The following is a 22717-nucleotide window of genomic DNA, read 5'->3' as shown; positions in this document are numbered from 1 at the left end:
GGGGATAGTGATGAGAAAAATAGTCAAAGGAAGGAGGAGTATTTATTTTTGTGGGTCATTTGAATTTTACAGCAATGGCTTCGTAAAACGTTAAAGCTATTTAAAAATACTATGTGAGTAATATTTTTTCAGTTTTAATATTATAATACGAGTGCTTATTATTCCTAATTTGATTTCATCGTTTTAATAATCTTGTATAAAGTTTATAAACTGGTTACAATAAAATGAATATAGCCGGAAGCCTTGGTGTAATCTCTAAACACGTGACATTTTCGTTTTGTATTTAGAAGCATCTTGCTCTAATCATTTTGCATGTACTGTCAAGTTTGGAAATGGATCGTTCCAATTCCGAAATGAATTTATCTCAGTTAACTGACGAAGAAAGGCAGTCAATTTTAAGAGTTTTGAAAAGAGATCAAGCTTTGCGAACTATGGAAGAAAAACGACTTATGTAATTGAAATTTTAACTACAAAACACTAGTTCTAAATTCACTACTGATGTATATTTCATCCATTTTCAGATATTTACGCTCGGAACTTCATATGTTAAAAAGAAGAGGTGCTCTTAAACCTGGCTTAGATAGTGGTTCTCGGTGTGCCAGATGTTTGACACCTCTAGGTTTATTGCTCAATAGTGGTGCTGACTGTTTTATTTGCCTAAAAAAAGTTTGCCATTCTTGCCGTCAGAACAATCAAATTGCCCATTGTAAAGGAAATTCCAAACAATGGGCTTGCTTAGTTTGTTCCAAACAAATGTAAATTTAATGTTTAAAAACAAATTCTAGTCTATATAAATATAAAAGATTCTCTTTAAATAAAGGGAGCTTAAAGCAGTTTCTGGTGATTGGATGGAGGTGTACAAGTCAAGCAAGAGTGAAGAAGAAAAAAATATTAAAAGCTACGAGTTAACTAAGGTATTGACTCAAGCACAACCTATGAATCAAATTGAAAAAACATATGGTAGGTTGCAAAAAACTTTGAACCATTATATGCTACAAAATATGTAATTTATAAATTTGTATGAGAAAATAATTATTATACAATTAAACTTTGTTAAAAATTGATGTATTATAGTTATGTAGAAAACTATAATTACTATGATTAAAATAATTTCCAATTTGTATTTTTAAAGCTTCTATTCCTAGTCAACCTCATTTTTCTCCAACTATGTCAATCAGATCTGCTCCAACTACTTGCTCAAAAATTGACCTACCAAGGAGAGTTCAATTTTCATCTGGTTAGTAGTGTTTATATTGAGAGATTAAAACTGATTTATGTTTATTAATCTTACCCTCAATTATACAGGTTTTCCCCAAAACTTAACTGATTTAAAAAAATCCCCTGGAAACAGCAATATTTCTTCTCCGCCTGTTTTGAAAAAACGACCTTTGCTTTTAAGAAACCCTGCACTAGATCATACAATAATAGATACTGAAGGATCAGTAATGAGCAAGTTAGCGAAAGTTCATCCTGAAATGAAAAGCATAGATGTGAGTAACGTTAATATCTATAGTCAATTAGTCATTTATTTTAAAAACCTTAAGAGTCATGTCGATATAATTAGAATAAAATAATTAATATAGAGTCAGGATACTTCATGACAAAAATTTTTAATATTTATAATAAAATAAAAACGGCGAGCTTTTGGGCCGTGGTCCCTCTTCAAGCCAAACAATTACAAATTGTTTGGCTTGTTAATATCTTTAAGTTAAAACATAAACAATGTTTATTTTTATTCTATTAGGACAAAGAAAGACTCCCAGTAACTGGAGTGTATTATAGTAAATGTTATTCAAGACGAGATTCGTCTTCTTCAGTCTCAACTTGCAGTTTGTCTTCAGCATCTCTTCAAGGTCCATCACCTAGAATTGAGCGAAAGAATCCTCAACAATCTCCATTGGATTTTAACACAAATAAAAAGTCAGTAGTAGCTAATGATTTTGAGGAAGAAAATGCTTCAAATCCTATAGGAATTGTACAACTACGTGCATCTCAAAATATGTAAGATTAAAAAGGTTTCCGAAGCTGCTTGTTTGAATTGGATATAAGCAATTGCTTTCTATAAATTTTTAGCAGAAAATTGACCAATGATAGGTCGATATCTGAACCTTGTTACGAAATAAAAGTACCAAGAGAGGATGAGATTCAAACTCTGAAAAGTCACTCTCTGGGAAGCTATGAGGAAGCTCACTCTCACCAAGCTTTGCATTTGAGAAACAATAATTTGATATCTGGTAGCTTTGAAAATTTTTCTGATACGACAAGCAATAGTGGACCACCTTCCATTAACAGTGCTCATCAAAGCAGACCTAGCAGTATTAGTCCTGCAACGTTCAGAAGAGTTTTAGTTTCAAGTTACAATGACTCTTCGTCTAGTCATAGTGAATCTGAGTTGGAATCTACTCCTAAACATTCTGCCCAATTTCCAAAAGTTTGCCTCAACAGAAATTCTCCATCTGAACCCACTTATGGTAAACAATTTTTTTGGATATATTTGTAATGATTATTCTTAAAAATTAGCGAAGGCACTATGAGAGCAGTGGCGGATTATCCAATAGGTGCACTAGCACTACATATAAAAATATATATAATAATATAAAAACCACTTTTACTTAAGAGCCTTATGAAAAAATTGTGCCTAGGGCCTCATAGGAACATAATCTGCCACTGTATGAGAGCACATAGCTTAGCTGTCCCATGGAAAAAATACCTAAACATTATTTTAGAAATAATTCTTAATTGCTACAATTATCAAAGGCTAGATGAACATAGCAAGCTTTTAATATTATGTAAATTGGATTTCTAGTAATTTGTTCAGAGGACAGCTGCAGCTATATAAGTGGTACCATAAGTCTATAATATTGTAACAATATTTTACACATATGGTAGTACACATTTATGTACAGAGTAGTATCGCTCTGTAGCTTTGGGCTATAGCCGCCATTTTGAGGGCAGTTTTTTATCTATAGGAAAAATTATGGGTGACGTAGACATGTCACGCCGATATTATTCTATAACTAAAGTGTGGGCACTGCAACATCTGGCTTGAAGTGTAGGAAAGGGCAGCATGAAATTTTCCCTGGGGACATGAGCTTGCACCTCTCCTAGAAAAACGCTTATTTTCCCTTCTCATTTGGCCGACGGCTCATTTGGCCGACGGCTCATTTGGCCGACGGCTCATTTGGCCGACGGCTCATTTGGCCGACGGCTCATTTGGCCGACGGCTCATTTGGCCGACGGCTCATTTGGCCGACGGCTCATTTGGCCGACGGCTCATTTGGCCGACGGCTCATTTGGCCGACGGCTCATTTGGCCGACGGCTCATTTGGCCGACGGCTCATTTGGCCGACGGCTCATTTGGCCGACGGCTCATTTGGCCGACGGCTCATTTGGCCGACGGCTCATTTGGCCGACGGCTCATTTGGCCGACGGCTCATTTGGCCGACGGCTCATTTGGCCGACGGCTCATTTGGCCGACGGCTCATTTGGCCGACGGCTCATTTGGCCGACGGCTCATTTGGCCGACGGCTCATTTGGCCGACGGCTCATTTGGCCGACGGCTCATTTGGCCGACGGCTCATTTGGCCGACGGCTCATTTGGCCGACGGCTCATTTGGCCGACGGCTCATTTGGCCGACGGCTCATTTGGCCGACGGCTCATTTGGCCGACGGCTCATTTGGCCGACGGCTCATTTGGCCGACGGCTCATTTGGCCGACGGCTCATTTGGATACTGAGCTTCGGTTCAGGCCTGCTGTGGGGCGGTGAGCCTCCATATGCGGGCACGGCGGTCCTGTTTCCCGGCCTTTTGGGGCCCACCGGGATCTACGGTGCCAGCTGTGCTGGGTTACTTGAGCTGCTGTGTGCTCGTCGTTCCCCTTTAGGAGCTCTCTCCAAAGGGTTTGACTCCTTACCTCCGTAGGTAGGGTGTCGGCTGGAGTTGCTATAGCATCCACTCTTAATCCCACTGCTGTGTGCGAAGTGGGGATTGGTCCACCCATTGCTGCACCTTCTGCTGGGTTGAGTGGCTTGCGTCTAAGGTGCGACCATCAGTAGTAGGGTCCTGGAATCTAATGCAAATGCCCAAAAAACTGACTTAAAGGGAATAGAACCTCCAACGCGTTGTTTATGGAAGACCCCATAAATTTTCTTTATTCCCTTCACAATCAGCGATTATCAGCGCCGCAGGTGTGGTGTGAAAAGCCATAGGAGGCAGCGGACAATACTGGAACCATCGGAGGGTGACAGAAATACAAGAGGTTATATTCCCTTTAAACAGAATGCTCATTTAAAAAATATTACAATACAAAAGGTATTATTATGCTCGACTTTAATTGTTATCACTTATAATTAAATCAATATCTTCAAGATATTTGGGACCTAAAGCTATTGCTACGCCCCCTTTGTTTAACCATTGAAACCTAGATAGGTAGCGGCTAAAGCAGACTTTATTAGTTTTCCCTCATTGTTATTCGTAAATTTCACTTTATAAATAATGATACTTTAATTTTAGTATAATTTTTGCATCATTTGCTTGAATTTTGTTAAGTTTATTTTAATAAAACGTTCTTATGACTTGGTAATTTGATCTTTATCTCCCTTATCTTATTTTAAGTCTTGTTCTGATTTTGTAATTGTTACTGTCCTTGTTCTGATTTTGTAATTGTTACTGTCCTTGTCCCATTTTGTATTGTATTACATTGTGTTTTGTACAATTTCACCTGTAAAAGATTGGAAGCCTGCATATAAGCCTTTTACGGCTTTGTGGGCACAACTTGTGATGATAAATAAATAAATAATTTGACTGTAGCAAATGCTAGATCGTATGCGCTACCTCGGAGAATTTCCCAAAGGTAGCTTTAGAGAGCAGCTGCTGTTATGGCTTTTATTTTTAAGGCTATTCGCGTCCGAAACGGCGCTAGCTTCTCCATCTGCTACAGACATTAAAAAGTCATAAGAACGTTTGTTCTGAAATAATCTTTTCAAAATATAAGCAAACGAAGCACAAATTATATTTAAATGTAAGTATCATAATTTTTAATGTAAAATTTTCATATAAAGATGAAAAACTAATAGCGTCTGCTTTAGCCGCTACTTAAAGGCCGACTACATAAATCTTCGGTTTACTCTGTCTTTCACTGGAAGTAGGCTGACTGCATGGCACACGTGTATTGCAGTAAGCCTACTTCCAGTGAAAGACAGAGTAAACCGAAGATTTATGTAGTCGGCCTTTAACTAGGTTTCAATGGCGAACCAAAAGGAGCGTAGCGATAGTTTTCGGTCGCGAATATAGCCCTGGCTTTTGCAAACTAAGGCGAAATCAAAAGCCGACGCCGACAAAATCAATAGTTTGAGAAGCGGGAAGGTATGAGTTACGCAACGGAAGGGTAAGAGCTATCTGAAATTCGGCACCAATAGAGACTTGGCACTCCGTAGCTTTGGCAATGGCCGCCATTGTGGTAACATTTTTCTCCCCACGATAAAAACTATTGAAAAAAAACCTGTGACGTAGTACTGCCAAGTCCCTATTAGCCTTTTCAGTTTACATAGAGCCACGCAGTGGCAAATGCAAGAAGTTCATAAACTGCTGGATTTTCGTCTGCTAAGCAGACCCTTTATTGAAAAATCGTTTGCTTAGCAGACGAAAATTCAGCAGTTCATGAGCTTATCGCATTTGCCACTAGGTGGCTCTATGTAAACTGAAAAGACTAATTTTTCTGTGGACCTTTAATTTATAGCACCAGCCACCAGCGCTCCCAAAGGTGTCGCTAACGTCGCATCGAGAAATTCCAATTTTATGATTTGTATATATAGAAAGAGCCTATCCTTTTGACTGGATTGTGTTGACAGTTCTTCCTCCTTGGTTCTAATTTAGTTAAATCGTACCAAGCTAAGAATATTAAAATTCTTTGTTTCTCGACCGCTGAGATATGGGAGGTCATTTTGCTAAACCATTATTTAAGTTTCAGCATGAATATATTTCTGATCATGAAAATATTCATGGTGTCCTATTAAAACATTTTAATGCTTTTGTTTGTCTAAAACTTTTGGTTGTGTACTGCACATGTCGCGATCATAGCATAGTTAAATAAAGTCAGTGAAGCGCTTTCCCCCATTTAGGACCCTGACCCCTTAATAGTAGGGGAAAGAGGAAACGTATGAGGGGAGGGTATATAAGAGGGGCGGGTGATCATGGCACTCCGTAGCGAGAAAACGTCTCGGGAAACGTTACAGAAATGCTCGCAGGTAAAACGTTTTGGTGGCTAGAAAACCTGCTTCTCCTCCCCAATGAAAAACTTCCTTGAGGAGTAACAGGAGTTACGGTCGGCGCACTTGGAAGTTAGAAGTCGTTTAGATATATTTCGTTTTAAAAACTTAAAATAGAAATGTAGAAAGAACTTTCTCTTTATAAGAACCTTTTTCTCTAATCTTGGAAACGCGGTTTTTGAAGATTAATTGTTCCTTACTTTTTTTGTTAAATAGCAGGTTTCTTGTTATGAAAAGAATCAAGTTTTTACGGAACTATTGTTTCGTCAGGTGGTGAACTTGTTGTGTTGTGTCACGTCCACTACCTCTCGTTTTTGGCCGCCGTTTTTACCCTAAGGTACCGAGGACGTGACGTATCACGTATGAGATAATATAAACTTCATTAGGCTTAGGTAGCGTTGTTTTACTTTTATTTATTTCTTATCGCGAAAGTAGGCCATGTATTGACGTAAACAGCTGCGTTTTGAAAACAATGTGACTTATTAGTATTGGATATCAATTGCTTCAGTGAACGAAAAATTTACCTTGAAAGTTCCTATTCACTTTGAAATTAAAATGGAATCTACAGAGAAAGGAAATAATGAAGAGGTTGATGATGTTGATTTTGCTGATAAGTTAGAAGTCCCCGACGCTACTTCAAACAACTCTAGTAAGAATGACTTAAACCCTAATGTTGTCGATGGGAACAGGGTTGTGGCTGATTGTATACGCAATTTATTTATGATGGATCACACTGAAAAGCATAAACCACCAACTGAACTTATCAGTCTTGAAAAGTATTACACAGAAGCTATTGGTCAATCGGGGCCAGGAAGTCATAGTTCCAGTTGCAGTGACAAAACAAATTGTGATAATGATAGTTGGGGTGAATCTAGATATGATGAAGGACTTGTTGAATATCCTGATGACATAAGTAGCTTAGATGAAGCTAATGAAACAAGCAGTGAATCATCCGAAGACACGGTGTATGTCTCTCAACCAAACCTTCATTTACCATATCTAAATCCATCATTGTACGCGCTTCATACTATAATGGAAGAAAGCTGTGAAGAAAGTGACATGGAATCAGTTGATGAAAAAAATACTTCCAACCATCTACCTTCCCAGCTGGAAAAATATTTCAGTTTAGCTTTTGTGTCAGAGCAACAAGAGGCAGTCGCTGGCCGAATTCCTTTTGCTGAAGTTAGTTGTATTGAAGGCGAAGATGGTTCTTCTCCTATGATAAAACAATCCAAAGATGAAAAAGAAAACTTAGCCCTAATGGCTTCTTCACGTCTAGAAAAGTATTTTACTTCGGGTTTATTAGAAGGCTCATCAGTTACCTATCCACCAGAGTTTGAAAGAGATTCTGAAGACTCTTCAAATCCTAAAGGGGATGAGAGCAATACTGTTTGTCATTTTGAACAGGAAAACAGTGACACTGTGAAAAGAAGAAAAGCTAATGAAAGCTATAATGATCCATTAATGGATGTACGAATTTTATTCAAAGATGTAGAAGATGTAGAGAGCATAGATGAAACTCAATCATTTCCTTGTGATGATGATACTAGTTGTTCATACATGCTTGGGAAACTCATGATGCATATAAAATCTTCTACGCAAACCAACAAAAACAGTTCCAATAATTTTAATGGAGATGTTGATGCTCTTTCTTTATTAGAGACTCAAATATCTCGATTGATGCAAAGAGTGTCCCCCGCGCATTTTGGGAATGACGAACCCTCTAGCACAAGTAGTACTTGCAGTAGCAGTACTATTGGAAGCACAGGCAACAATAGTGACTGTGGAAGTGATACTTTAGAATCCCACGAAGATTCGACTGATGAAGAAGGAAATTTAGATGCGGATAGTTTCAGAATTTCCACTCCTAAGAGAAGGCCATATCTATCTCACCGTTCTCATTCTAAACACCGTGAACTATTAAGGGACCTAGAGAATACCAATATTTCTGAAGAAACTATATACTTCTGCAAGCAACTAGTGGAATCACTGAAAAGAATGTCTGAAAACAATAGCCCTGAAGGACCTAAGCCACCAACCCTAGAAGCAACCATCGAAGGGCTTGGTGTTGCTGCTGAGCTTACAAATGCCCGGCAATACATCAAAGAACAAATTGAATCTTTAATGCACTCTGTTACATTGAGCCAGCAAAGTTCTCCAGCTACTGGGAGGCCTTACCGTCCGCCAAGGAGACGAATGGAAGCTCCAAGTAGCAGTGATGCGCATGATAGCTCTGATTTAGAAAGTCCGAGGCCACCAAATAAAATTCACTCTGTTAGTGAAAAAACCCCATCAGAGTCTGGTTCTGAAACCACCGTGTCTGCCAGTATAAGTATTCCTAGTTATGATGATTCTGATCACACTCCAACTGAATCCGAAATATCCCATGAAATGGATGAACTCTTTACTTTGCTAGAAGGAAATGCTACGACAAATTCTGGAATGTCAGATTACCTGCCTGTTTCTAGAATATTACCCTTGTCTGAGGGTATTAACAGTAATATTCAAGTTAGCATGAATGGTAGTAAAATAATGGAAGAAAAGAAGACTGAAAATGTTATAAGCATGATATCATCATTTGGAAAAACAACCGAACTTTCAACTTCAAAGTGCCTTGTAAATACTGATGTGGCAGGATTTAACGTTTTTGTACCAAATGTAACTCGAACTTCACAAAATAAAGAAGATTTTATCACTTCATCTACAAGCCAATCTCAGCTGTATAGCTTAGAATCCTTTGACCGAGACTGTTTGACACCCAAAGCTGAAGTCTTTGAGTTAACTAAAAGTGAAAGTCTGACCCTGTCCTTCGTTCCTGTTTTACCTTCTGGTCAAAGTTCATTGTCGAGTACAGAATCTAAAATTTCTGACTGTGGATCTCAAGAAACTCTTGTGGGTTCCAGAGCTGATTTGAAAGAAAGTTACAGTAGTGTTGTAAGTGGCACAAGGCTATTTCGTAGCAAAAGACAGTATTATTCAAGTACATCAGAAGTTGATGAGGAAGAATCTATGGGCAGGACTGAAGCTGATAGTGGAGTTGGAACGCCTGTACCTAATTCCCTTAATTCTAAAGAGAAGGCCTCAAGTGAAAACAACTTGCTGCTTGCAAACTATAGAGCAACGACCAAAACTAACAAAGTTGTAGTGAGCAAGTCAACTAGTAAATCGGCCAGTAATATTATGGAACTAGATTCCTCCTCTGAGAATAAAGGAGGTTCTAGTAGAGATACGGGATATTATTCCTTTAAGTCTTCCGAAGAAAGTGTCAGAAGTTTTGATGATTCCTTGGCCTCAAGAGCATCCTCAGTCTCTTTAGTCTTCCATAAATCTTTGACTTCAACTGAAACGATCCCCGAAGTAGAAGAGGACTCTTGTAGTTTAACGGGAACTAATAATGAAATGGAAGAATCTGGTGTTTACGATGCCTTGTCAGAAACTAATGACTCTTCAAAAATGTCGTTGAGTTCCGGAAACATTCCGGACTCTGTTTTGATAGCCAACCCAAAATCAAGCACTTTACCTTTAAATTTACGAAACAAGTCTCATCATCTGGCTACAAATTCATTGGGATCTTCACACCTTCGACAAAGACCATTCAGTTCATCATTTTTTTCTACATCTGGTGTACTTCGGAAATTAACTGCTCTACGTGGTAAATTGTTTTTTTTTTCCTCCTACTTAGGGATAATAGAGAGATTAAACCCATCTTGGAAAACATGTATTAAGTATATACTGTGCTTATTATTTCAGGATTTTCTTGTTAATCAGAAATCTCTTTCAAATTATCTTATTTGTGATAAGTATTAAATAACTAAGTAATCATAATATCATTCCTGCTCTTCTTTTTTTATTGTATGGGCTTAGTCTCTCTTAGCAATAAATTTCTGTAAGCACACTTTGTATTGCCTTAAATAGACTAACTAGTATTTGGAAATGTTAAAATGGGTGTTATTTGTTACAATTAATTCATAATATTTGACACAGTATAAATTTATTCGCATTATTTAATTTTTGTTGATAAGATTTCAACATGAACTACTTAGTTGAATAATATTTTTGGGTATAGTAATGGCCACAATATTATTTTGTTATTCTCCTTAAATATACACGATTTTGATGGAAGCTTTTTCTTTGTTTAAGATAAGTTTTTCATTGTATTTATAAAAGCATGAAAAGGGGGGTGTTTAAAAAAAAAAAAACTAGATTGCAAACTGAAATGCCCCTACGCAGTTTTGGAAAGGCTTCTGGGTGATTGTGAAGAAATGAAAAAGGGAGGCTAAGAAATGAATGTTTAGTCCGTAGTTATGTAGGCTGTACAGTTCAGTGGCTATTGTACATGTAGGAGAGGAGAGCACACGCTTGACTGATCATTACAGGTTTTGCTGCCCATTTGCCTTCTGTTACTAGCAGGATGTATGTCATTTGTTCAACCATATTTCCTTTAATATATCGGTTAAACATCTTAAGGAAAAGTGAATGTGGCTTATAAGTTCTATTGAATTTCATAATTCTTTAATTTTTTTCTATTTGCGGTATCCACATATAAAAATAAATTTTATTGCTTTGCTTTGCTTACTTTCTTTGCTTTTCAACTTTCAAAATGAATAATTTGTCTATTGTCTATATCTACTGATATTGTAGATTCTGTGAAAATGGTTATCCCTCTTTCATTTGTAACTCTTCTTTTGTGACTGACATTATCTTATACCAATAATTCTTTTATTCAGTTTTGTTTGATAGTGTAGCCTTCTTGAAAACCTAACTTGTCACTACTTTGTTACTGTACCCTGAGCTAATTAACTTCTCTAATCTAAAATATATCCTGCATCAAGTACTTTTATCAGTCTTCCGTTTTCTTAGCACTGCCTCATTGTTTTAGCTGATAGCGGCTCTTCGTCATTTGTCATTTTTGTAAAGTTCCTTCGCAAAACATTTTTATAATTAGTTGACTTGGTATATTCTGTTATAAAAGTTAACATACTATTATATTAATGTCAGAGAAAGGTGGTGTTATTTTAGAGAGTGATAGATTGGTTAAAAATAATTCAAGAGGATCTTCTTTATTTAAGTTATGTTGCAGCTGCTTCACATGTTTTAAAAATGATAATGCAAGCTATGATAATACAGTTCTTTACATGGGACAAGTAAAAAGACTCGGTATTAGTATTGCAACTTAGAATACAACTATGTGACATTACATAGATGAGTTTACAATTTTGTATATAAGTTTTTAGTGAAAATAACTATAAACATGTTATTCTTATTTGAAATAGATGAAAATGCAATGGCTCACCGATCTTCCCCGAGGGGAAGGTTAAGAGCGAGAAACAAAGCATTATCAACAAGTAGTGATGATGGAATTAATAGAGCAACTGGTGCTGTCCCTCAAATTATGGTCTCTGATCATATAGAAGTATGAAACATTTATTAAAGCTTATAAGGACAACCCAAATATTGGTCAGTAGTTTTATGAAAGCCTAATTTTATGGTTTAGACTAACAGCTTCAGAGGAAGTCAATCTCTTTCGGATAAAGAGAGCATTGGTCTTCCTGAAGAAGATGTAGATCAAGTTGTTAGTGCTTACAGTCGCAGTCAAACCAGCCTGTTTGGAGTAAGAAAGTTCTTTTATTTTTACATCCACTACAATGTGTTTTGGTCTACAATTTCTTTGTACTTTACAACTTTTATAGGCTAGGAGTGAGAGCATGTCTAGCGTTTACAGCGCAGCTGGTGGAGGTCGCTACGGAGCTGTTATTGTTACGGGCGAAATACTTTTTTCAATGAGCTATAATTGTAAAGCTGGTCATTTAGCATTGCATGTCAAAGAGTGCCGTAATGTAGCACCAGTTGATACTAAAAGAAATCGATCTGATCCATACGTGAAAGTGTATTTGTTACCTGATAAAACCAAAGGTGGCAAAAGGAAAACTAAAGTGAAGAAACACACATTAAATCCTGTCTTTGATGAAGTCTTAAAAGTATTTGGATTTCTCACGGAAGTATTAATTTTAAGGCTAAATTTAATTATTACTCTCCTAGTTTGTCGTAACTGGTAGTGAATTGGATACTAGAACTATTTGGTTGTCTGTTTGGCACAGTGATATCTTTGGCCGTAACGATTTCTTGGGAGAAGTGACGTTACCCCTTAGCTCCAAAATTGTAGGTAATGCTCAAGCATTGAAATGGTATCCTCTACAAGAAAGAGTAAGTTTTTCATTATTTGATAAAATAGAAACATTATCACTATTTTTTCTAACCAGATGGATTCTGCCGAATCATCCTTAACTTATAAAGGAGATATAATTCTTTCTTTAAAATTTGTTCCTCCTGATGTGACTAGCAAAAAACCTAGTCGTAAAGGCTCCAGCTGTTCTATAGCAGGAACTAAAGGCACATTACACGTTCTAGTTAAAGAAGCCAGAAACTTAATGGCAATGCGTTCTAATGGAACTTCGGATCCTTTTTGTAAAAGGTATAAATAATTGATTTATTAGTCAATGTACGATATTCTTTTTTTCATCCTTCTACATATATTTTGTGGCGGTCCCAATAGCTATCTCTTACCAGATAAAAGTAAATCTGGGAAGCAGAAAACTCCTGTGGTAAAAAAATCTTGCAATCCCAAATGGAATCATACGTTTGTGTACGAAGACATATCAACTGAGGAATTAAAAGATCGCTGTTTGGAGTTGACCCTTTGGGATTATGATAAAATAACTAGCAACGACTTCCTCGGAGGAGTTAGAATGAATTTAGGCACTGGTAAGCTCTTTATCCCACTACCATAATGTTTTGCGATAAATCCTATATCACGGAGGGTGTATTTTTCTGCAGGTAAATATCAGGGGAAGGATGTAGACTGGATGGACGCAATGGGTGAAGAATTAGTTCTTTGGAGATCTATGGTTGATCGACCCAATCAATGGATAGATGCCGCTCTTATGTTGAGACCTTCAATGTCTAGGAGACCATAAATATATATCTATTTTCAAAGTAAATGTAATATACACGTACTATTTTTTCTATTGGTACTCTTCACATTTTTATCTCGTATATTCAGACCCATTTTGGGCTGGAACCCAAAAAGGTGCCTCTTTTTAAATCTTATCAGCGTATTTTTGACCTAATCTTAGGCGAGGCTGCTTGTCTTTTAGTTTTTTTTTATAACTACATGTGAAGGTAATGTATTTACAACTTTTCAAAAGATGTTATATTTGTGACATTTTACCTTTATCACTATATTCAAGCAGTCTCTGCTGCTACTTTTTTAAGGATTCCCTGTAGAAATATTAACATTGGCGTACTCCCCCTTTTGCCAGTCATATCTAGATTAACTAAAATGCCTTGTTAAAGTTTTACCCCATTGTAGGCTTAAAAAATAATCCAACTGAATTTGCTAAACTAATTGGATCATGTTCTAAATCTTGGCTAAAGAATAAAAATGTTAGTGTAACAAGATCTTTTAGTTAATTTCAGTTTCCTTTATATATAGCCAATCAACTTTAAATTATTAATGAGGGTGGTGTTATTTTATACGCTTTTATGCATTTGGATCTTGCCTTTTCAAACTCTTTAGATATTATTTCCCAAGTATTATTTAAAATTGAGCTTAGAAACTTAGGCTGGCCTACGTTTGTATTGGTTTCTTTCGTAATTTAGTTTTCTTAAAAGATATCTTTTATTCTTTAGGCAGATAACCCTTTTTATTAACGAAAACGTAACGTGTTTTCATTTCATGATGTAAAGGTACATTTTCAAAATTATTGTTCCATAAGTGACTTGTTTTTTCTAAATTAATTGATGTGCCAGTGTTTTCTTGTGTGTGGGGGATGGAGGGGGGTATATGCCAATTTAAAATTGTATCTGTAAATATTGTTAAGAGGCAATACGTGATTAACTACTATTTATCAGTGTTATTCATGTCTAAGAAATTATCATGTTAACTAACTGCCACTTTATAGTTGTTACAAACTTTTCTCAGTATCAAAATTTTAAAGTTTCTTGGCATTACTAAAGGGTAGTTCCAAATTGATAGCTCATGTTTTAGTTTTTTTTCGTGGGTGGAAAAATTGGTCAAAAACTTGTAGGGGAAGGGGTTATAAATCTAATTTTTGTGACTGTGTTATGTCTAAAAATACTAGGAGCAAAATTGCTTTGGTTCTTAAAAAATTTGGCCTTTTCAGAATAGTAATTGAATTTTAAGATGTGCCTTGCTTTTAATTTCCATGTTTGCCTTTAAAGATATCTTTATTTTGTGATGATAATTTTAACAGAAATTTTAATTCTGTGTATCATAATAATACTTTATTCATTCCATTTTTTTATTTTTGTATTGCATTATATTTTTAAAAACAGATATTGCCTAAAAGATTTATTATAAGATTTTGGCCTTATAAACATTTTTCAAAAGAATCTTATTCCTATTTTATAATGATTGTAGTATAGATTTGAAATTTTTAATATTCCCTCTTTAATGTTAAATAATTTAAAAGGGAGCTTTTAAAAAGATAAAAGTGTAGGAAAATATTGAAACTTCAATTGTTTTTTTGTTCAGTCAAAATTTAAATAAACGTTGTTTTTAACAATTAAAATGGTGTTGGTAAAATATTTAGATAAAGAAATCGACATTGTAAGGCGGAAATTTTATTGCTTACAAGTATAATATATTGGTGTTATCACAAATTTTTGAAGTACAAAAGATATATTAGTTCTAACATAGTTTGCAAAACTCTATTTACTCAACCCAACAGGATTAGTGCTTATATAAAAGTACGGTATTATAAAAACAAGTTTTATAAGTACACTTTGGTGTTGGATTGTTCATGTAGAAAGTTATGGAGGGATATTTTAACAATCCAAGTGGTTTTTCATTTCTTACTCTATAAAATAACTGACTAGGGAATGAAAATGATTACCGGTATGTAGTTAAGATTTCTCTAGTTAGTAATTACTGATGGTACTTTATCGTTACAAGTTACGACAGAGTATATCAAGTCCAAGTGTTTGCATGGACAATAATTGGTCCCAAATACAAAATGAAAATAGGAACGATACAAACAAATATTTGCATTATTCTTAAATAAGTTGGCACTGGATACAATATTAAGAATTCAATAATAATTGCGTACATAGGCCTCTACTGGTAAATTTTATTTAAGCATAAAACGCTTAGAGAAAATACCAAATTGCCACTGATAATTGAAATGGTGGAATATCAAGATTAAAATTCTATTTGTGCTTTACAACTGCACAACCTTTTTGTGATAGCATGAACCGATAACCAAGCTTTTAGGTTCATGATCAACTCTTTATAAGAACTACAGCTCTGTTTTACAAAATTTAAATACAATATAACAAACAGCTACGTAACTAGGCTAATAATAATATTTTGCATAAGTGTTAATACTGAAACTTATTTTTTGTTAGTTTTTGTAAAAATTCCCAATTACTTTCTAACTACTAATACTATTTTTATAGGACATCTCGTAAGTTCCAAATTATAACTGAAAAAAAAAACTAGTTTCAATATTAACTCTAACATTAATCTATTTTAACAATAAGGGTATCTAAAAAATAACTGGCCTATGACAAAAGGTTCTAATCACTAAAAACGTAGCACCCCAAAAAAAAAATAAATACAGGCAGTTGCCAAATATAAACAGGCCATGTAATAGCTGCTAAATTATAACTATAAGAGAGCTTTGTGCCATAAGTTAACACATATGTAAGGCACAAATTTAAGGAAAGAATTCCTTAAAAGACATTCAGAAAAATGTGCAAACATTAAGAATTCTCTGAAATGTAATTGTCTGTAAATTTATAACAATAACTAAAAGTCACTAAACCGTAGGACTTTAAAAGAAGGAACTGTAAATCAGTTCTTTAAAAACAATTCAAAAAAGAACAACCCGAAAGTGTACATTTAAAATATGTAGAAAGGGTGATAATTAATAAGACTTTCCTGTAAATAGATCATATTGCCAAACTTTCAAACCCAGGTACTAGTGGATGGTTTGATTGGGCTAGTAGGATTTGACCTAGCGTTTTGCCAATTTCCCTCTGCTTGGTAAGTGTTACCTGATGATGGTAGTTCTTTGGCAATGGGAGTAAAGTGAAAGTCTCTTTTAGGGGATTTGCCCCTATCATTTTCACCATCTTCTGAACAATCTTCCAAAATTGGAGGACAATTATAGTTGTCATAACGAGTTTGCAAAGACAACCTGCCTTTAGTTCCACGTTTAAAAGGTACGGTAGAATGCCCAGCCCATTCGTGTGATGTTAATGTGGGGGTTACAGAGTTTGGACGGGAAGTAGTAGTTGGGCTAAATGTATGATTTTCTCGGTACGGAGATCCGGTAAGAGATCTTTGGTTATTTTTCATCACACTGGGAGAAGAGGTTCTAAGTAGTTCAGCTGCTGATTTTTTGGTAGTAGGGCTACAAGTTCCAGTTTGAGATAGTAATTTTTTAAAATCCCTCAAACTGGTCTGTTTATTAGTGCCCAAGCGGTCAATGACCATGTTTCTATTGCTGGGAGTACTTCTGCCGCTGGAATAACCACTGCTTAGATTATTTGGAGAGAGGGCCCCATTTCTAGGACTAAGGCATCCACTTTCTGCAAGTTCATTTTTAATAGGGCTACAAGGTTTAATTTTGTAGTTGAATGGTGAACTGGATCTTGAGGTTGAAGGGCTTTCAAAATCCATTTTGAGATTGAGTTTTTTCTTTGAGGAATGAATAGCGCTAAAGAGGTCTTCATTTGTCATGGGTTTCTTATGAAAAGTAGCTGTTTGGGGTGGATTGCCTAGTGAAGTAAATTTGTTGGTATTGAAATTTAGTTTATCTTCATCAACTTCTATTGGTTTTTGAGTCACTGCATCTTTGGGTTTAGAATATAAATGTCTCAATGAGTAAGGTGATTTGGGTCTATACAGAATTTGTCTGGGAAGGCTAGAATAGCCAAAGCGTGTTGTACTCGTGATGGGTGATGCTGCTCTATTAGTTGGGTTATGATCCAGCTTTGTAGGTAATGTGGCCCATTTGCGTTCCACCATTCTAGTTGGAGACAAACTCAAATAATTCATTGGATGATTATCCCTTCTACGACCCAAAGAATTTGAGCTAAAGATCACTTGACAATCAGAGTCATCTTTTTTTCGACCTAGAGAATGGGAGCTAAAAATCACTTGTCCATCAGGACCCAAAGTGACCTTTGCTATAGCTCGTTCATTAACTGGAGCTGATTTATCCAATGGTTGTGGTACATCTATGGGACTTTTTCTACCTACTGGTTGAGCTTTAATAATGAATGGAGAGATCCTAGCTTTAACAACCCCAGTTACAGCTCCTCCACCACTACTACTGCTGCTGCTTTCGTTACTGCTCCAATTCTCTGGTGGATCAGTTCTATTACTTCTGGGCATGGGAGTTACGGTAATGTGTTGAGCATATTTTAAAGGAATCATTGGAAGTTTTTGATTTGATGTTTTGAGAATTACAACTGGTTGATTTGGTGTTGGAGAGGCCAAAGGTGATGGTGGTATAATTTTGGTCTTAAACTCTGATGATTTTATTGAAGAGCTGCTAGGAGAAGGTTTTGAAGAAAATGAGCTCAAAATTGACTCTTCATTGGGAGTGTAAGGAGGTGTATCAGGTAAAGATGTTCCAAAAATATTGCTCTTGGATGATGGAAGATCTCCATACATGTTAAATCCCAAAGGTACAAATGAATTCACATTATTCTTTAATACGCTGTCAAGAGCATCCACAGTCCCCTTGGGTTCTTCATCACTAGATTCTGGAGACACTGTACACATGAATGGATAATGGGTGGTTGATATTTTGGTTTTTTGTTGAAGTCTTTCTTGTCTAGCTTCGGCATCTGATTCTGGTGGACTGGGAGGGGGAGGAGGAAGATCCAAATCTTCATTTGTAACCTTCCTACTAGTAGTTTTATTGTTGTTAACTTCGTGGGATTTTTCATAAAGTTTGCTGGTAACTCTAGGAGGAGGTGTTGGTGGTCCCCTATAAGTAATTGTACTGTGATTAGAAGAAGTTTCAAATGCACTTCGAGACAGAATGCTATTAATGCTAATATTCCCAATTGTGCTAATGGAACTTGTAGATTCTCTCCGACAAACTGGCTTCCCATAAAATTCTTCTTTTCTTTTAGGTGACATATTTTTCAAGCCACTATCAGTATGCATGGAAGTATAATAACCATCGGTATCAACTGAATATACCGACTCTGACTCATCATCATGCCCATGATGAGAACCAGAATGACTTCTGTTGCGAGAAAACTTTGGAGATAGCATTTGAGGAGTGCTGGAGGAATCTCCTGTCGCAGTTCCACTTCTGATGTGTTCGGGTGTAAGAGTTCCTGATCTATCGGAGCTTGAATCATTCCATTTTTTCTCACTTCTCTTCAAGGTTGATTGACTGATCAAGTTTTCAATATTAGAAGCTGCATTGGAAATATCCGAAGTGTAACCATTGCCTTTGGCATCTCTTTTTGATCCAGTGGTAGTATCTGATAAAACTGAGTCCTTTTCAACTGAGCTTCTGGAAGTTTCGGAACAAGATCCAACTTCAGAGGTATTTGGCAATCTTTGGGAATCTACAGCATCGATAACAGACCCCCTAACACTACTTGTGGCACTCCAATTTCCACTGGAAGACTGTCCTCCTTCTTCTTTTCTTCCTTTCCCCTTTGTAGTTCCATTCACAGCATCTTTCAAACCACCTCTTAACTTTACTGCAACGGTCATTGCTGCAGAAAGGGTTGATATTGGGAGAAGGCTACGAACTCTTCCCTTTTTACCATTTTTCTTTGTAGATTCATTATCTTCGTTATGATTGTGAACTGACGAAAAAGCTTTAGGATCCATGCTGTATCGTTTCTTCTTCTCTACTTTAGGGCCAACAATATCAACGCTAGCATACAAACTACTTCTTTCACTTTGAACGTAGTTTCTTCTATTTCCTCTGTAACGGACTGGAGGAAAATCTTTACTAGACAAAAGAATCTGGCTGCTTTCTTTCATCCTACTACTAGAGGCTGCCAACTCCTCGCTGTCAGTCTGGATAGATTTGGTGTGTAAATTGCGAATTTCTTTTGAGCTTGAGCCTTCACAAACGGTATTCCTACGATGCTTTCTCTTCTTACGTTTGATAAAGAAGTCACCCTGTTTAAACCAAAAAAAATTACATTTCGGTTTATGCCTAATCAAAAACCAAAGGAAACTAACATGAATGAGTGATCTTCTTAAATTAGTCATTCTTTGGAACCCACTGCCGCTTACATCAACTGACACTACTGTGGACGGATATTCCATAGATAAGGCAATAAGGCGTTCTTCAGGGGAAGGAAGATCAGGAATTAATTCTTCAAAACCATCAGAGTCAACCAATTCCAGGCTGTCATCTTTATAGGAATCTGATGTGGAAGAATTCAGTACGTCATAGCTTCTTTGAAGGCTCTTTACTCTCGTAGCTGCTCTTTCTTCCTTCAGCTTTCTAAATAAGGCTGGCTACAAATTGAAAATAATACTTTTAGTAATAGCACTTTCTAAAAATTTTTGGTAGAAGCAAATACTTTTCTAGTTTCGATGTCCAAATGGGCTCTCCATTTAGTATCCCCAATAACTGGCCTGCATACGATATATCTGTATGGTTTTTGCTCTTCATCAAGTTCCACATCATTCCAATAATAATGTTCCAAGAACCTTTGGAGAGGGTATAGATTTCTTCCATGGCTCGATTTTCTGCTTGAAAGACCTGCTTCATTTTCATGCGATGTAGGAGGCACTTTAGAGTATCGTTCTTGTACACAATCTGGACGGTTACTCTCCAAGAACAAATTAGATACGTCAAGGGAATAATTTGTTTGATAATGATGGCGGACCAATGAAAATTCAACTAAATCTCCAACGGCTATGGAAAATACGATAATAAAATTGAGTGAGGATTTATTTTTTTCATTATTTGGAAGGTAAATATCGTTCATTAAAATATTTTAGTCTCTATAAGAATTATGGAATGAAGCCAAAAACCAGTAATACAATGGTAAGTTTCTTTTTCTGGGTTTCCTTATCTTAAAAATTAATGTACTTTTCATTTGAATTAAGAAACAGATTTTTCTAAAAATTTTATAGAAAGCTAGAACACTCAAGGGCAAACTTTGTTATACGAGTAGAAATTAATAAGAAATCTCAAAGTTGTATTTTCTAGAATTATAACAGCTAAGTTACAGTAAAATTAAGTCAGTTATAGTAAAAGCGATAATAAGATCTTACAAATCATCCACGATAAGATATTCAATCTACAGATGGCATAGTAATAATACAATGTAACTTACGAACAGAAACTCTCTTGGCATTTAATTCACTGGCTTTCTTTTCACAATCATCTACACGTTTCTTTAACACGGTAGCGCGTTCGTTTAGTTTCTGACATTCAACTGATACGTTATGGAAGATTGTATTTGCGACATTAACAAGAGATGACAATTGCCTAAGTACTTGAACCAAAGTGTTATTTGAGATTGCTCCTTGAAGCTCGTCGAGGTTTTTATCGGGCGGTAACGGCTTTCTAGCGAGCTTGACTGGTTCGACTGAGAACTTGTGAAACGGCATGATGTTAACATTATTAAAAGTGTTTTATTTTACATTACTGTTGGAGAACGAATTGCATAATTAAAAAGCCAAAAGGATTGTAGATTCTCGAAACTTCGTCCGTTCTAGTTCGTGACTTACATAATTATAGATAAATTCTTCTAATGTTTTTTATTTCGGACACTAGATGCCGACGGTAAATAGAACCACAAACTTGTACCAGAGATACTGGAAATATATGAAACTCCGCCTGAAAAGCGACCCCCGGAATTTTAAAAAAATCCTGAGCGGAGCGACGCCTAACGGCCGGAAGAAAGCGCATTTTTCGAAATCCCAAACAGCAGATTTCAGACGCAAAAATATATCTACGCGTTTCGTCTCAGAAATTATTATCTTGAGTGTTTGTAGCAATAAAGAAATATGCCTGGAAGTAATTGTTCTGCAAAATTATGTAATAGTTCTAAAGAAAAGCAAAGGATCTCCTTGTTTAAGTTTCCAAAAGAGAATGAACGGTGGGAAAATTTAATTAATAGCTTTTGTTAGGCCTATCTTTAATATGTGGTTTTTCAATAAACCTGCCCATGGCCGCCTCCATGCGCTCGTTCCGCGTGCGCTCCCTCTCGCGCCAGTCGCGAGCAGAGCGCACGCGGAGCAAGCACGTGCAGGGGGCCGTGACCTGCCTCTCAGAAATGGCTGATAAATGTCGGAAGAAGCGATCTTTATTTGAAAGATGCTATACAACTACATCATAATAAAATATGCACCCTACATTTTGAGGATTCTTGTTTTATAGTAAAACAAAAAACAGATTGACGCCAAACGCTATTCCAACAATATTTTCAAATTAATTTAAGCCAACAAGTAAAAATTGAGTTTTAAGTATTGTTTATTTATAAGTTAATTTAAATGAAACATATTTCCAAAGGAAATGATAATTTAGCTAGTTGCTCAAACGTAAAGGTTCTGTAGAACTTAGTAGGAAATGATATCAAGGACTGTCATAAAACAACTGGTACGATGAAATTTATATATTAGTAACGGCATGAGCTGGTAAAGGGGTCATAAGTTAAAACTCAAATTTCAAATAGAATCTAGTGAACGGTCTGTATAAATGGTGGAAGAGCGCAACAATAGACCTACAAAAAGGAGCGGATTACCAGAATTATTTCAAGAAAAATTGATCAATCTTGGTTTATTTCAATAGATGATATGCATCAGCATGTTTCATGTGTTGATTACTTGAAAGAAATAATCAATTTTTTTGTACAACATTCCATTCGTAGAGCATAGGAAAAACATAATTTAAACCACAAGTATGAATGAGTCAGACAAAGCCCAGAAACGTCTAGATCGCAAATTATGTAAGATTCAACATTAACAAATACTTACCAAACATTTTAGTCGTTTAATAATTATTTAAAACAAAAGATCTGCTACTTCATGGTTATTTTCATTTAAAATCACTCGGGAGCTTTCGGACCGAGGTCCTTCTTCAGCCGCGTCTTACAATTGATTAGTTACAATTTTCAATATTCCGGAAAACTTAGTAGAAAATGATATCCAGGACTATCATAAAACAACTGGTACGATGAAATTTTTACATTGGTAACGGGGTCATAAGTTAAAACTCAATTTTCAAATAGAATCTAGTAAACGGTCTGTAGAAATGGTGGATGATTTTCTTTATCTGTGAAAATTTCTACAATTGAAATTCAGCAGGCTACTAAACCTAATATCGAGACAAATTCCTTCTTAACATTGACTTATATAAGACCCATATAATAATTCCAGATGATTATGATGAAAGTCTTCCATCAGCAAATAATTATTATCCCAT

General features: G+C 36.0%; 2 protein-coding genes across 2 annotated transcripts; one reads left to right on the top strand and one right to left on the bottom strand.

Moving 5' to 3' along the window:
• The first annotated feature begins 15 nt into the window (after positions 1-15).
• LOC149932497 (uncharacterized) lies at positions 16-13724 on the top strand. Its single transcript, XM_090157135.1, has 17 exons — positions 16-113; positions 288-451; positions 522-755; positions 821-960; positions 1133-1237; positions 1306-1490; positions 1745-2001; positions 2074-2471; positions 2521-2525; positions 6753-9918; positions 11540-11679; positions 11761-11877; positions 11957-12244; positions 12306-12470; positions 12527-12738; positions 12820-13028; positions 13101-13724. Exons 2-17 carry the CDS (start codon positions 333-335, stop codon positions 13238-13240), a joined length of 5880 nt encoding a protein of 1959 aa, XP_090013261.1. The 5' UTR covers positions 16-113; positions 288-332; the 3' UTR covers positions 13241-13724.
• Positions 13725-14907: 1183 nt separating this feature from the next.
• LOC149932496 (uncharacterized) lies at positions 14908-21075 on the bottom strand. The gene is made up of 4 exons (XM_090155327.1): positions 20625-21075; positions 19863-20200; positions 19516-19797; positions 14908-19452 (listed from the first exon to the last, which is right to left on the bottom strand). Exons 1-4 carry the CDS (start codon positions 20899-20901, stop codon positions 16255-16257), a joined length of 4095 nt encoding a protein of 1364 aa, XP_090011453.1. The 5' UTR covers positions 20902-21075; the 3' UTR covers positions 14908-16254.
• Between the last annotated feature and the right edge of the window lie 1642 nt (positions 21076-22717).

Source organism: Leiobunum rupestre, chromosome 8 (assembly GCF_980474605.1).
Source record: "Leiobunum rupestre chromosome 8, qqLeiRupe1.1.hap1, whole genome shotgun sequence".
Lineage (NCBI taxonomy): Eukaryota > Metazoa > Arthropoda > Arachnida > Opiliones > Sclerosomatidae > Leiobunum > Leiobunum rupestre.
This window is presented reverse-complemented; position numbering and strand designations above follow the sequence as displayed.

What these genes read in the sequence shown, in the direction of transcription:
- LOC149932497 (XM_090157135.1), top strand. Translation starts at nt 333, where the DNA reads ATGGATCGTTCCAATTCCGAAATGAATTTATCTCAGTTAACTGACGAA. An exon ending in ATGGAAGAAAAACGACTTAT is followed by an intron (nt 452 to 521) that starts GTAATTGAAATT and finishes ATCCATTTTCAG; the next exon opens with ATATTTACGCTCGGAACTTC. An exon ending in CTGAAATGAAAAGCATAGAT is followed by an intron (nt 1,491 to 1,744) that starts GTGAGTAACGTT and finishes TTATTCTATTAG; the next exon opens with GACAAAGAAAGACTCCCAGT.
- LOC149932496 (XM_090155327.1), bottom strand. Translation starts at nt 20,901, where the DNA reads ATGCCGTTTCACAAGTTCTCAGTCGAACCAGTCAAGCTCGCTAGAAAG. An exon ending in TGCCAAGAGAGTTTCTGTTC is followed by an intron (nt 20,201 to 20,624) that starts GTAAGTTACATT and finishes TATTTTCCATAG; the next exon opens with CCGTTGGAGATTTAGTTGAA. An exon ending in TGGACATCGAAACTAGAAAA is followed by an intron (nt 19,798 to 19,862) that starts GTATTTGCTTCT and finishes TTCAATTTGTAG; the next exon opens with CCAGCCTTATTTAGAAAGCT.